This window comes from Stenella coeruleoalba, assembly GCF_951394435.1.
Source record: "Stenella coeruleoalba genome assembly, chromosome: 4".
NCBI lineage: Eukaryota > Metazoa > Chordata > Mammalia > Artiodactyla > Delphinidae > Stenella > Stenella coeruleoalba.
In genome coordinates this window covers 133,693,383-133,708,967 of record NC_137149.1, presented here as the reverse complement: position 1 = coordinate 133,708,967, position 15,585 = coordinate 133,693,383, and the positions used below count along the sequence as shown (strand labels likewise).

Below are 15,585 nucleotides of genomic sequence, written 5' to 3'. Positions count from 1 at the left end.
CAGTGGTTAGAACTCCTTGCTTCCACTGCCAGGGACCTGGGTTTGACCCTTAGTCACGGAACTAAGATCCTGCAAGCAGTGCGGTGTGGCGAAAAAAAAAAAAAAGGAATACTTAAGAATGGACTAATAAAAGATGTGTAATCTAAACAAGGTCTCTCTCTTTGTAGCCTTCTTCCTTAGCTCTTCCCCACCACTGTCTTCCTCAGGCACACCATTTACCAGAGGATTCGACTTTAATGCATGTAATAGATGTGTTTGTGTATGCTTATGTGAAATTGTATTGATATAGTTTCATGAATGTATCTGTTTATAATTTATACAAGTGACATTTTTCTATAAGTTTCCTTGTATTCTTAACTTTTGTTGCTCAACAATATGTTTTAAGAGTTATGCATAACATTCTGTTATATAAGCCTACTTCACTTTAATTATTTATTCTATTTATTCTTAGTTGTCAACAACCCTCATATCCAGCAAATACTGGATTTCATTGTTCATTTCTTCTTTGCTAGTTGTTTGAAAAGCAAGTGTTTCATTTGATTGAACTTACAAATGGAGAGATGACCCATAGTCATTATCCCAGACAGCATTCCAATTCTGCAGAAACCAATACTGACCCAGACAAAGAAATTATTGAAGCCATTGGGTAAAACACATAGATCTGTGTGCCATTTCTTTATGAAGATACCACATTTTGGATTTCTCTTTTTGTGAAATCTAGAGGTTGTGTTGCAATTTCAAGAAGAGGGTGGGACTGTATGAGGCAATGACAGTCTTTTAACAGATACAGTTTTGGTGTTATTCTTTTTTTTTTTTTTTTTTTTTTTGCGGTACACGGGCCTGTCACTGATGTGGCCTCTCCCCTTGCGGAGCACAGGCTCCGGATGCGCAGACCTAGCGGTCATGGCTCACGAGCCTATCCGCTCCATGGCATGTGGGATCTTCCCGGACCGGGGCACGAACCTGTGTCCCCTGCATTGGTAGGCAGACTCTCAACCACTGTGCCACCAGGGAAGCCCATTTTGGTGTTATTCTTTTTAAAAAAACTTTTCCTGTTTAAGCAATAAATGGTTAGAATTGTTACTTTTTAATGTCATCTTGGAAATACCATCAAATGAAATTTGAAAAAAATAAATAAATAAAAAATGTGTAAGGAAACTGTAGAAAGTCATCAAGAGAAATTAAAATCTAAATAAGTGCAAAGCTATATCACTTCCATAGATTGGAAACCTTGATTTTGTAATGATCTTATATCTCACCATATTGATCTTATGGCAGTTCTCATCAAAATCCCAAAGACCAAGAGTAGCCAAGATACTGTGAAAGAGACTAAGGTAGCAGAACTGATTTTATTGCATAACAATAATAAAACTTCATTCTGATAAAACTGTAGTATTTAAAAGACAATGTGGTATTGGTTCAAAGATGGACAAGAAGACCAGTGGAACAGGATAGCCCAGAAACAAATGGATGCATTAGTAGATGTTTATTTTACTAAGAAAAAAAGGTGTCACTGCAAAACTATATTGAAAGGACAATCTTTTTAATAAACAGTGCTGGGAATGGAAAAAAAAACTGTTGGAGACACTCATACAATCCCACTTAATACTATTTTTATTCTTTAAATTTTTTAAAATTTTTATTTTTGGCTGCGTTGGGTCTTCGTTGCTGCGCATGGGTTTTCTCTAGTTGTAACGAGTGGGGGCTACTCTTCATCGTGCTGTGCAGGCTTCTCATTGTGGTGGCTTCTCTTGTTGTGGAGCATGGACTCTAGGTGCGCAGGCTCAGTTGTGGCTCGTGGGCTCTAGAGCGCAGGCTCAGTAGTTGTGGCGCATGGGCTTAGTTGCTCAGCAGCATGTGGGATCCTCCCAGACCAGGGGTTGAACCTGTGTCCCCTGCATTGGCATGCAGATTCTTAACCACTGCACCACCAGGGAAGTCCCAGTACTATTTTTTAAATTTCACTTCAGATAGATTATTGACCTGAATGTAAAAGTTGAAACAAGAAAGTTTATCTTAAAATATGAGATAGGAGAATATCATCACAGCATTGGAGTACAGAAAGTTTTCTTAAGTCACAAAAAGCTGTAACTATAAAGGAAAAATTTATAAATTTTGTTATTTTAAAAGGAAAAACTTTTATTCCTCAAAGGACACCATTAAGAGTGAAAAGCATGACAGTAGATGAGAATTTATTTACAACACATGTAACCAACAGAGGGCTGATGTGTACAATATATAGAAAAACTCCCTCAAATCATTAAGAAAAATGTAGAAAACCCAGTGGGAAAATGTGCAAACGATTTAAGAAGGCAAAAGATAAAATCCAAGTGGCTAATAAACACATGAAAATATGCTCAGCTCATTAAAAATCAGGAACTGCAAAATAAAACCACAATAAAATACCACTGTATACTTACCGGAAAGTGATAATACCAAGTGTTGATGAAGGTGTGGAACAGTGGAAACTCATTAAGTGCTGATGGGAGTGTAAATTGGTACAATTTAGAGAACAGTATCTACTGAGTTGGAGATATGCCTTCCCTGTGAGCCAACAATTCCGCTGTTAGGTGTGTACCCAGAAATGGGTACATGTGCACCAGGAGCCATTACAAGAATGTTCATAACAGCATTATTTATAATAATGAATAAATGGAAACAACTCATATCCATTAACAGTAGAATAAATAAATTATGGTATATCCATATTATGGAAAAATACACAGTTTTGAAAGAATGAAGACAGCTATAACCAATAGTGTAGATGAATCTTATAAACATTAAAAGGAAAAAGCCAACACTGAAAAATACATATTTTATGATTCCATTTATATGAAGTTACAAAAAAGCTAAAATTAACTATAGTTTTTAGGAATGATTATTTGGTGAAACTATAAAAGTATGGATGTGATTACCTTAAAAAGCATGGTGATTTGAAAGGGAGGGATAAGTGATAGAAAAAAGTAAAGCACAGAGGGGCTTCCAGGGTTGTTGGCAATGAATTTCTTGATCTAGGTGATAGTTACACAGTTATTTACTTAGTAATAATAATTGATTAAGAGTAACGTATATTTTATGCACTCTGCGGCATTTGTGGGCTTTTTTTCACCACTTAGAAAAGATTTTCAAATATACATTTATACACATATACCTGTACATATATATGATACATGTATGTACATATGTGTACGTATATATGCAAACGGTGGTGATAAAGATAGATGTCCTTGGGCAGAATGGTATTGATCAGTGTGTGCTGGGCTGTCTACTTTGGCAGAATGCCGCATTTATCCTTTTTAATAAGGCAATTTAAGCCTCCCACATATATATGTGATTACAGTTAAACTGTTGAGAGGAAAGATCTTAAACTTTAATCCTGACACATTTAAAATCTTCTGAATGCCTTAGATCTTATTCTTTAGGAAGAAATTTATTTTTCCTCTCATTTGTTGGTTTGGCCAAATAGGAAATTTTCATTGTGACCTTCAGTCAGTTTTATGCCAGAGAATGACCTGTACCCTTCCTTGCAATATTTCAAAATAACAGTGTTTTTCTCTCTTATTTGTTTTGTCCTCCACTATTTTCACTTGTGTTTTATAACTGTGTTGTGGACTGAATGATACTTTTGAAAACTTGTTTCTGGACTAGCCTTAGCATATCATCCTTGGTTTTCCTTGTATGCAAAGGAGAGTGATTCCAACATTTAAACTGGGATTTGTATAATTCAAGGTTTTTTGTATTTTTAAGGCTTTTTCATTGTGGCTTTCAATTCTAGTCGCCACACATTTCTACTTATGTCATTCTGTAACCAAGGAAACTCCCTACTTTGAGCATGGCACAGTGCAAGTATACCTTTTAAAAAAATATTACAGGTTGAATATTCTGTGTATTCTGAAATAATATGCTAAAGAATATCAGCGATACTAGTGATAGAAAAAAGCCAAACTTTTACACATTAAAATTGTCTGAAAGAACAAGTCTTAAGTATGAAAACAGTCTTTCCAAATAAAAAAGTTTCTTCCAAATAAAAAACTTGAACTGCCATTGCTGTAGATATGTGCATATACAGCTTAGGGAAACTGAAGACTAAAATAAAATCCAACTAGAAAATAAAATTTAAATTAAAAAATTTATGTGTAACAAATGTATTTCTGAGGTCAGTTGATCAGCATTTATCTTAAGCAGTATCAAATATACCCAAAATATTTAAGTAGGCCAATTTAGGTTAAAACACAAAGATGAATGAGGTATATTGGGGGAGACAGATATGGATGCAAATATAAAATCTTCAACGAAGTAAGTTCTATAATGAAAGAATAGTTAAGATATTAGTGGTACAAACAATATCGATTTGATAGGCTCACAGAGTTTGCTATGAAGATAATTTTAAAAAATATAATTGGTATGTAAATTCTGTCTCTAAAATTCCTTAGTTTGTTATCCATTAGAAAACTTGAAAGATATTTGTTTCTTTCAGCTTTTATTGTGAAAATTTAAAAACCTATTCAAGGGCTTCCCTGGCGGTGCAGTGGTTAAGGATCCACCTGCCAATGCAGGGGACATGGGTTCGAGCCCTGGTCCAGGAAGATCCCACATGCTGTGGAGCAACTAATCCCATGCACCACAACTACTGAGCCTGCGCTCTAGAGCCCACGACCCACAACTACTGAGCCCACGTGTCACAACTACTGAAGCCCACGCGCCTAGAACCCGTGCTCCGCAGCAAGAGAAGCTACCACAATGAGAAGCCCGTGCACCACAACGAAGAGTGGCTCCCGCTCACCACAACTAGAGAAAGCCCGCACACAGCAAGGAAGACCCAACGCAGCCAAAAATAAATAAATAAATAAATTTATTTTTTTTAAAAAAACAACCTATTCAGATGTAGAGAGATTGTAATATAATGAACCACCATGTACCCATCACCCAAGAAAGCTTCAAATTAATGAAAACCTGAAACGCTTTTTAAAAACATGACTTTCAAGTTCAGAAAGTTACAAATTAATTAACTGCCCTAGAAAAATAACATCTGTACAAATATGAATCCAAATGTAAATACTTGTGATATACTTTGAAATTCACTAATACCTCTTTTTAGTATCTTTGTATTCAAACTCCATTAGTGAATGTGTTTTAACTTTAACAGTTATGTGTGTTTTATTTTAAACAGTGTGCAGTATTTTATAGTATTGCCTTTTAAATGTGAGCATAGTATCTAGAATAACAGTAGAATGATATTACTTACCTTCAGTGCTGAGAATCAATTTGTTTAGTTGCTGCCAGACATTGTGAAAAGTGACATCATATCAAATAGAAATGAAATAAAGCTTTTGTGTATTTAAGCTGCACTGTCAGATACTCCCATTTGAAACTCAAATCTTCAGAGGTGTGTTATCTAAATCATGCACTTTTTTGGTTTTTTTTATAATTCTTTACATTAAATTGCTTATACCAGAATTCCTATTTCATCTCAAATTTTGGTTATTTTGTTCACATTATTCTTTAGATGCTATTAAGCTACAGCTGGTTGAAGCAGGCCTGGTAGAATGTCTACTAGAGATTGTTCAGCAGAAAGTGGATAGTGACAAAGAGGAGGATATTGCTGAGCTCAAAACCGCTTCAGATCTAATGGTTTTATTACTTCTTGGAGGTGAGTTGTAATTTATGCCAACGAAAGAACATGACTGTCAGATATTTAAAAATTTATCGTCTCTTTTATAAGTACTATATTAGGCATTTTCTCATTTTCCTGTCACATTTAATCCTGTTGATTTGTTGATTTTGAAACCTTAAATACATCTTCCAGTATTTAAAGAGCTGTCATATAGAAGAGACAGCTGTGGCACCAAAGGACTAAAAGCGAGATGGCTACTTGGAACTTAGACTAGAAAAATTCTAAGCCCTTTTGTCCAGTATCTGCTAAAAGGTTATTAGAAAAAGGGTCATTACTGAGACTTCCCTGGTGGTGCACTGGTTAAGAATCCGCCTGCCAATGCAGGGGATACGGGTTCGAGCCCTGGTCCGGGAAGATCCCACATGCCGTGGAGCGACTAAGCCTATGAGCCACAACTACTGATCCTGCGCTTTGCAGCCTGTGAGCCACAACTACTGAGCCCACGTGCCACGACTGAAGCCCGTGCGCCTAGAGCCCATGCTCTGCAACAAGAAGGCACCGCAATGAGAAGCCCGTGCACCACAACGAAGAGTAGTCCCCACTCACCACAACTAGAGAAAGCCTGCGCACAGCAACGAAGACCCAACGCAGCCAAAAATAAATAAATTTATAAATTTATTTAAGAAATAGAGTCATTACTTTTCCCTTTGTGAATTATAGATTGTAAAGTATCTATGTGATTTCCCAATTGGGTATTCAGTTAAGAATAGGGATATGTTACTTCTAAGTATTTTCCTCTTACCTGTTGCATTTACCTCTAGATGAGTCCATGCAGAAATTATTTGAAGGAGGAAAAGGTAATGTGTTTCAAAGGGTACTGTCTTGGATTCCATCAAATAACCACCAGCTACAGCTTGCTGGAGCATTGGCAATTGCAAATTTTGCCAGAAATGGTAAGCATATGAGTTCATCCTTATTAAATCAGACCTTCTGTATTTTTAAATTTTGCTTTGCCATAAGGTACACTAAACCTAAAACAGTTCAGAAGCGTGTGCAGTATCTGTGTGTAATACTACCTTAATTTTTCAGAAATCTGAAATACTAATATTGACTTTTCCAACAAATTACATATTTTATGCAATTCAACTAAGTTCTAATAGTTTGAAGGTCATGAACAGTGATTATGAAGTCTTTCTTTTGAGTACTGTATACTTCAGAGATGAATAAACTTGAGTCCCTTCTAATAAACATCTGATCTGGGAGGATATACTTTTTTGCCTGGTGATTTTATTTTGGATTTAATAATCTGAGTATTCATTATTGTGCCTCATTTATAGTGTTACACCTATAAAATCTAAGCATGGGTAATCCTCTGGTTTAAGATAGAATATTTACTTAAATAAAATTTCAGAGGCACCAGACCTCCATGTATATTTCTGAAGTCTGACACTTCTGCTATTCCCTCTAGAAACTTATACTGTGTCTAGGAAATACGAGTTATTTTTGTTTTTAATTTGATTTTATTTGAGTATTAACTGTTGTTATAGCATGTTATAATAGATGACTTATTCCATTTTTCCTTCCTTCCTTCTGGGGACCATCATTAAGTCCTTAATGATGAAATTAAGACTGGCAAAATATTGATAATTATTGAAGCTAAATGGGGGGTAAATAGTAGTTCATTATAATATTCTCTCTGCTTTATAAATGTTTCAGAAATTCTGTCTTTAAAAAATAATTTAAATATCAGCCATGATGACAAAATGTAGAGTACTGTCAGTGTAACGTTTGCAGAACACTGGCATACTTCACTATAAATGGAAACTATTGGAGGACATTTTAAGCATGTGGTTTCTACTTACTCATCTTCTGATATATTATCAGGAATTCAGCTAGAGACTTTTGGCCAGTTTTTAAAATTTTGGCCAGTTTTTAAAATTTTATCTGTTTTAAGAATCTTATAATCGGATTCTCAGTCAGTAAACAAAAAAATCTGTAAATCTGATGTAAGAAGGAGATGGAATTCATTTTATTTTCCTATAGCTCCATTTTCCCTAATGTAGATAATGGGCAGGCATCAGTTTTACAAAATATTTATAGATATTTGTAAAGAGGGAAAAAATGTTTTTTGTTGTTATTTAGATGGAAATTGTATCCATATGGTAGACAATGGAATTGTAGAAAAACTTATGGATTTACTGGACAGACATGTAGAAGATGGAAACGTAACTGTGCAGCACGCGGCCCTAAGTGCCCTCAGAAACCTAGCCATTCCAGGTAAGACTTAAGAATGGGAGCCAATGAGATTTATTCTAAAAGTCATCTATGAGATGGGGTGCTTTGAGACAGTTGTATCGGTGCCTCTTTATTAGCTCAAATGCTTTTATCTCGTTCTCAGTGCAGTCCAATATTTTAATCTATTATTTAAATGAAATTCGTGGTTTCAGTCATAGAAACTGCTCTGAAACAACATCAAAGCCAAGGTCAATAGCTCAGAAAGCAATAGTGCCTACTGTACAGCACAGGGAACTCTACTCAATATTCTGTACTGACCTATATGGGAAAAGAATCTAAAAGAGAGTAGATATATGTATATGTACAACTGATTCACTTTTCTGTAAGCAGAAACTAACACAACATTGTAAATCAACTATACTCCAATAAAAATTAATTAAAAAAAGAAAGAATGGGAGCCAACTGTGTAAGAGATAAAGATCTGTCGTTTTGGGAAGATATTTATGTGATTTGTGGACCTGCCCTGACCAAGAAAAGAAAAATAGTCTTCAGATTGCTTACATTTTTCTTACTAATAAATGGAGATCATATGTTAAAGAAGTTTTCTGAGACTATACAAGCATAATCTTCCTTTTTCAGATTATTCAAATATTCTATTACTTTTTGTGAACTCCTAGATTTTCATCATATTGTATAGTTAAGATTTTTTAAGCATCTTCAGCTGAGGTAAGATAATGGTATCAATTAACAGACTCCCTTAAAGAATGACTTTTAAGAATTCTTTTTCCCTACGAGCAGACGTACAATTTTTTTAAATAGCCTTAATGTGCCTTTTTGGATTACAAGGCTTTTGAAATCACATTATCACGGGAACTAATACAGGATATAGTTGAAACTATCCTTTTATTCTACTTTCTAAAGGTAAATTTCTGATTAGGTAAAATAGTATAACTATATGAAAATGCAATCTATATAAAATCAATTTGGCTCATGTAGCAGATTAATATTGTTTATTAATGTCTATAATATCTATATTAACAGTTGGGTCCAGGACAGAGGTAAAAAGAAACATTTATTAAAGTTGAGGAATTGTGCTTTTCATAAATAAGAAGGCAACATTATCAGATTTCCTTTACAAATTATTAGTTTATGATTAGATTTTAAAAGCAAGTAAGTGTGATTTTGTATGTTGTGCTCCTGTAGACAAATAGGATACTTATCCCCTAGCCCTCCCATTCCCAGTTCCATTCTTAAAATTAACAGAAAAGTAACAATGTTGCTTTTAAGTAGACAGATATAACATGGGGCCTTAAGATAATAAGACACTCAAAAAATGTATATTGAATTGAATGATTATCATCAAAAATGCTATCATTTTAACCAGTGTTTTTTTTTTTCTCTCTCTCTAGTTATAAATAAAGCAAAGATGTTATCAGCTGGCGTCACAGAGGCAGTTTTGAAATTTCTTAAATCTGAAATGCCCCCAGTTCAGTTCAAACTCCTGGGAACATTAAGAATGTTAATAGATGCACAAGGTAAGAGAAATGCTTTCTCAAGGTGCATTTTTGGTATAATAGTCTTAATGTGCCTCTAGTGGAAAAAGGACCTGTTTTTAGCTTTCAGAATTATGTAATCATAAAGATAAGTAGCAAATAAAAGACAAAAAGAGATTGGTTTTGGAACCCCCATTCATTAATTTCCATGCTTGTTATAATTGACTTTCAATGGAAATTATATTGCATTTCTCTTTATTAGTACATATAATCTGATTTTAGGTTAATTTATTAGTGGTTCTTGAGGGGTTTTTATGTTCTGGCAATTTTTATACCCTTTCTTACCTTGTAAAATTATCAAGTTGCAATACAGTGACAGTCAAAATTTTTTTAAATTTGTTTTGCAAACAGGGAGATCATTTTTCTGTTTACAGAAACAATAATGAAAACCAATCCTTGGGATGAGTTACATTTATTTACTTCCTTCTAAATTCTAAACCTTCTCTATACTGATTCCTTAGAGTACTGCTAAAAATTCTTCGGTACAGTTTTCCAAAGTACTAACACACTGCCAGGCTGAGCCAAAAGAGTATAAAGTTGTTTATTTTGTTTTTGTATAGAAGTCCACAACTGAATAGAAAATCTCAATAGTCCATCAGATACGGAATATTTGCAGTTCTTGCTTTAATAAAATTGTTGTGTTCTGTTTTCAGACCTGTAATTTTCCTTCACACTCTTACATCTTTACCAGTTACTTCAGTTGATTGCCTATCAGTGATTCATTCCTTTGTGGTTTGCCTTCTTTCCTATAGCAGAAGCTGCTGAACAACTGGGAAAGAATGTTAAATTAGTGGAGCGTTTGGTGGAATGGTGTGAAGCCAAAGATCACGCTGGTGTGATGGGGGAGTCAAACAGACTGCTCTCTGCCCTCATACGACACAGTAAATCAAAAGTAAGTCCTGGAGGAAACCGTTCATTTATTTATGAAACAGATTAAAAGAAGATGGCAAGACAAAAAGCTTGAAAGTAAAGGTATTCCTTGACTTGTGTAAATCTCCTTCGTATAAATAATTGACTTCACCATAGTAACTGTTCCAGCTGGTTGGCCACAGGAATGTTCCTCCCCGTCAGATGCTACCTCTTGGCATCTTTCCCTGCAGCAAAAGCAGCTGTTAACTTGGACCTTCCTACTACCTGTCTCACCTATAGCAGCCTAAAATCCCATCCATTTTCACTGACACCAGTACAGGACCAAGTATATTGTTGACAAGATGGAAAGTATGAAGAAAGCATAGCAAAATGAACTCCTGTGGTAGTCCTTTTACCTCTTCATCATAACTGCTCTGTCAGGCCCATTTGTTCATTTCACAGTCAACATTTTGGTACTTACAGTGTAAATATTATAAAATATAGTATGACTTTCAAGAATTAACGGTCCAGTGGGAGGGCAGATATAAAAACAGCATTAAAGCCACAGACTCCAATTCAGATATAACTTAGAAGACAGAGAGACCAACTGTCTGGGCATCACAGAAGGGGTCGTGTTTTAGATGTTAACTGGGAATCTCTCAGGAGGAGAGTGGGAAGAGAAAGCATAGAAAGGCCTCCAAGCAAAGACCACAGTGTGTCAGCAGCACAGAGGTCTACAACAACATAGTCCAAGAGGAAAACCGCAAGTAAAGCAGTATTGCTGGAGCAGAGTGTGTAAAGACAGTGACCAGAGAGGAAGAGAAGAGGGGATCAAGATGAATTATGTGCCAGCTTAAGGCGTATGAATTTATCCTATAGAGAATTAGGAAGCTCCCAAAGGATTTTAAGCACCAGGGTGCTATTATTTGGTTTTCATTAGAAAGACGACTCTAGGGCTTACTAAGGGCAAGGAAAACATAGTTTTTCAAAAATATACGTGCGAGATGACAAAGGCCTGAATTAAGGTTTTGGGTTAAGCAATTTGAAGTTGCTGGTATTCAACCATTTTGACACAGAGAAACAGGTATCATATGGTTCAACCTAATAGAAGCAGTGAGGATGGAAAAGAAGGATTTGAGAAAGATATGAGTGGCAGAATTGACAGAATTCAAAAGTGGGGTCCAAGGAGAAGGAGGTTTTAGAGAGAATTCCAAGTTTGGGGCTTAGCACCAGGTGGGGTAATCATGCCATTCATCAAAATAAGAGACTATGAGAAGAACTGACATTCCCTAACTTGCTTACTGCCAAATCACTCTTCTATCCTTTTCAGAGTCTTTACCTAATTCTTTGCTCCATTCTAGGAGAATTCTTACCAGTGGTTTCATTTAGGCAAACCATAATTCTGTTAACTAGATTGCAACAAACAGAGCCATGTTTGGGCATCTGAATTTAGAACTCTCAGGTAAATTCCTGTTACTTGTGGTGGTTAGGCCAATGAAGACTTGATTAATCCATAATATACCTTAAGTTCACTAACAACTAACAGAATTGTATAACCAAACCATTAGTGGACACAAAAATGTGTGCACAGGAAGATAACGTTCCATCATCTTAAATAACCCAATCTTGGAACCAAAGCTCTTCAGATGCTGTAATATTGAGATCTGAGGGTTTTGAGGCTTTTCTGTGGGTTTCATTATCACAGATTCCCTTTCCCTTATCTAATACCATACTCCCTCCCCCCAAAAGTTTTCAAATAAAATACCCATTAAGCATCCATCACCATGTAGGTTCTTTGAAAAGACTTATGAGAAATATGGGATGGTACCTTTCTAGGTGTGTGTGTGTGTGTGTGTGTGTGTGTGTGTGTGTGTGTGTGTGTGTGTAATAAAAAACAATTTGAAATGATATGGGATTGCAACTTTATAGTTACATTATAACTTCTTTACAATTCAGTACCAGATAGGCTACTTTTTCCTTTACATATGTTTCCTACAATTGAGATTATACTGCTACTAAGAGGCAATAGGAACCTTGATTCATAGACGTTAATGATTAGAATACAAGGTGTGTTATTTGAGCTCTGGATTAGAATTATTAATTTAAATTATTTTTAAATTTAACATTCAAGGAATAGATGATTCTGTTTGAACAGCATTTCTCAAAATATGTTCTATCGAATAATAACCCCAAGAAATGTTCCAAGAAAAGGGGTTTCATGGTCAGAGTAGTTAGGATAATAGTGCATTCCCTTTACTTGCCTTTAGAATTCTGTAGAAGCTCTAAAGAAACTTCCTTAACTTTAGCTATTTAACTGTGGGTCTTTTTTGCAAGAGGCATCTATTAACATTCCACTGGACATACTTTGGAAAATGCTGCTCTGGAGTAAGTTTTTAAAATAATTAAACACTAGGTACAAATTTGTTACATTCCTGTATATCCTTAACCAACTGTTGTGAATCACAGCTCTGTCCTTATGTTATTCTTAAACTTTGAATATTTTACTCCTTTTAAAGTCACCCTGAATTCTACCTTAGAGTCCAGTCCTCCAAAAGTTTGCACTGATTCATGGGGTTTCATGCTGGCTTAGGCCTTTCAGCCATGTATGGTGTATCCTTGTGCTTATGCCACTAGGTAAAGTTACATCTTCCCTCTAAAGAGTGCCCTAGGCTACGACTCGTAACCAACTAGCTGGACCTTCTGACTGCAGATATCAAAAACAGAGAAAGAAATATAGTTTGCCTCTACAATAGGAAAATAAAAATTCCCTTTTATCAAAGTAGGCACTTTTCTTTAACCTGTAAGAGTAAAACATTCTTCATCAGTATCAGCTAAAAACTTGTTTAAACAAATGTACTTAGTCATTTGCTTATTCATCCAACATTTACTTAAACCTATACTGAGAGCTTTGATGATACAATATTAAAAAAGAAAATTTTTGGTAGGTGATTCAGTAGCTACACCAGCCTACAGTCTTATAAATCGATTATCTCAAATTCAAGCCTATCTCAAACCATTCCATTGTAACAACATTGTTATACAATTTTCAACAGTCTTTAGCTGGATTTATCTCAACAGTTAAGAACAAACTGACCATAAATGCTAAATATGTGAGACTGTTAACACAGATAATTTGCCTTAGTTATATATGTACCAAAATTTAGTTTTCCATAAGAAAACTCCTTGAAAAATAGGATTATGAAATAAAATATTGTTTCAAACTTTGTAAAGCATTATAAAATACTTCCAAAATTCTTAAAGACTCTCCAGAGACATCTAAGGTTTAGAAGGATTACCCAGAGAAAACGTCTCATTATGTATATCTACAGTTTACTTATTATAAATGAAATGGTTTCAGAGAGGTTAAAATAATCTCTGGATTAATTTTAGAAGTGTATTGGTTAAAATTATTTTTAATTTTCCAGATGAACCTTCTTGCTCTATGGAGTGGTGCTAATATTCTTTTTTTTTTTTAATCTTGAAGTTAAAAATATAACTTTAAAATACATTCATAGAGCCCCTTCAAATCACATTAAATGACTGCCTCTGCTTGGCATTATGATGAATTCAGTGTGTATGCTTTTCCATAGACCACAAATGGTTAAAAACAAGACCTAGTAGTCAAACTGCCTGGATTGAATCTTGGCTTTTTACCATTTAATCACTGTCTGATTTGGGGCAAATTCCATAACTTAATCTAAGCTTCCATTTCTTCATCTATAAACTGGAGATAATATCTAGCTAGTGGGATTTTCTGTGAGGATAAAAATGAGCTACTATCTGTAAGTTACCCAGTGTATAAGTGTTGTCCAGTGTGTAGGTGTTTCTCCATACAGGGTAGCTGTCAATAGTAATAATCCTCTTTTGTCATATGACACAAGTACAATGCTTCATTTATCTTTTATCCCCCATTCTATCGGGCAAAGTGATTCTGTAGAGTAGCTACTCAGTAAGCATTTATTGAAGTAGGAGGAGAGAGGGCAGGCACTTTAAAGGACAGTACTCAGATATTCGTTCCAGAAAAATGAGATGGAAAAGAAGCTACGCTTTGATTTAAGGGGTCAGGGTGGGGGGTGGTGATTTTTGGTATTTCTGATGTGCAGATTTTCTTCATTCATTCATCCCTTTCCCTTCTTTCTACTACAGTGGGCTTTTGAGGGTGAATCACAAAAGAGAGGATGAAATGACAGCCCAGGAACCTTCCTAAGTGACTGCATATGTATCTTGTGAATCTCTTTTGATCGTTTTTACTCAACAAGCTCCTTTGTGATATTTATAAAATTCTTTACTAATTTTAAGAATTCTGTATCAGTTTCAAATAAACTGCCTCTGAGTAAGCAGTATAAAGCGGTATATAGTCATCCTCGTCCCTCGGTATCTGAGGGGGATTGGGCACCCTCTCAGATACCAGAATCTGTGGATGCTCAAGTCCCTTATATAAAAACGGCATAGTATTTCCATCTAACCTACACACATCCCCCACAGACTTTAAATCATCTCTAAATAACTTATAATACCTAATATGATGTACATGCTAGTAGATCGTTGGAAATACAGTGTAACTACTAAATCGTTGCCAGCGCACAGCAAATTCAAGTTCTGCTTTTTGAAACTTTATGAAATTTTTTTCCCCAAGTATTTTCAATACATGGTTGGTTGAATCCATGGATCCAGAACCTCCAGGTACGGAGGGCTGACTATATTGGGAGGCTTTCTTTTCATTAGAAAAGGCTTTAAAAGGTAGTTTCTCACTTTCTAAAAAAGTTGATGCGAAAAGACATTAAATGCTAGAACACAACTGCTGTAAAAACTCAGAACTTAGACTCTATTTGATTTAGAATGTTTGCTCACTAAACAAGTTTGGACTCAAAGCAAAGATACTGTCTATAACTAGTTTTCTTAAAAATTTACATAAGGTAGAAGCATAAACCCTTTTTCCAATATTTTAGCAAATTAATTTGAAAATATTTCTAATTACAGTTTTGTACCATTGAAGCTAACTTGGACAGGCTACTTAAAATATTCAGTGCTTACTTCAAATTACTAAAAATAGTGAAAAGTAGTAAAATTACTTTTTAAATATTTTATAATTGAGGCTTTCTACTAAATCATATTTAATCCAACAAAACCCTAAGTGAGATGAAGACAAAAATGAGTACTAGAAATAAATGTACCCATTTCTTTCTATCTAGCCTTTGCTGTATACTTTTATGTGTGCTCTTCATGTAATAACTTTGTAATTATAACAAAAACCTATGAGATATACACTTACATTGTCTCAGTGTTATAGGTGAAGTCTCTGAGATGCAGAGAGAGTCAGTAGTTTGCTCAAAG

General features: G+C 35.0%; 1 protein-coding gene across 7 annotated transcripts in view; it reads left to right on the top strand.

Annotated features, from left to right (window-relative positions):
• RAP1GDS1 (Rap1 GTPase-GDP dissociation stimulator 1) overlaps positions 1 to 15,585 on the top strand; it is a 155,926-nt gene that overhangs the window by 123,406 nt on the left and 16,935 nt on the right. For 5 of the 7 annotated variants that reach the window (XR_013827936.1, XM_079919282.1, XM_079919284.1 and 2 more), the window contains 5 exons: positions 5,507 to 5,650; positions 6,436 to 6,567; positions 7,757 to 7,891; positions 9,259 to 9,384; positions 10,155 to 10,294. Coding sequence is in view for 6 of the 7 variants with exons in the window: in XM_079919282.1 (XP_079775408.1) it covers positions 5,507 to 5,650; positions 6,436 to 6,567; positions 7,757 to 7,891; positions 9,259 to 9,384; positions 10,155 to 10,294 (677 nt within the window). In the remaining variant the exon portion in view is untranslated. The remainder of the gene's footprint in view (positions 1 to 5,506; positions 5,651 to 6,435; positions 6,568 to 7,756; positions 7,892 to 9,258; positions 9,385 to 10,154; positions 10,295 to 15,585) is intronic. The other 2 variants (XM_079919285.1, XM_079919283.1) reach the window with 1 other exon arrangement.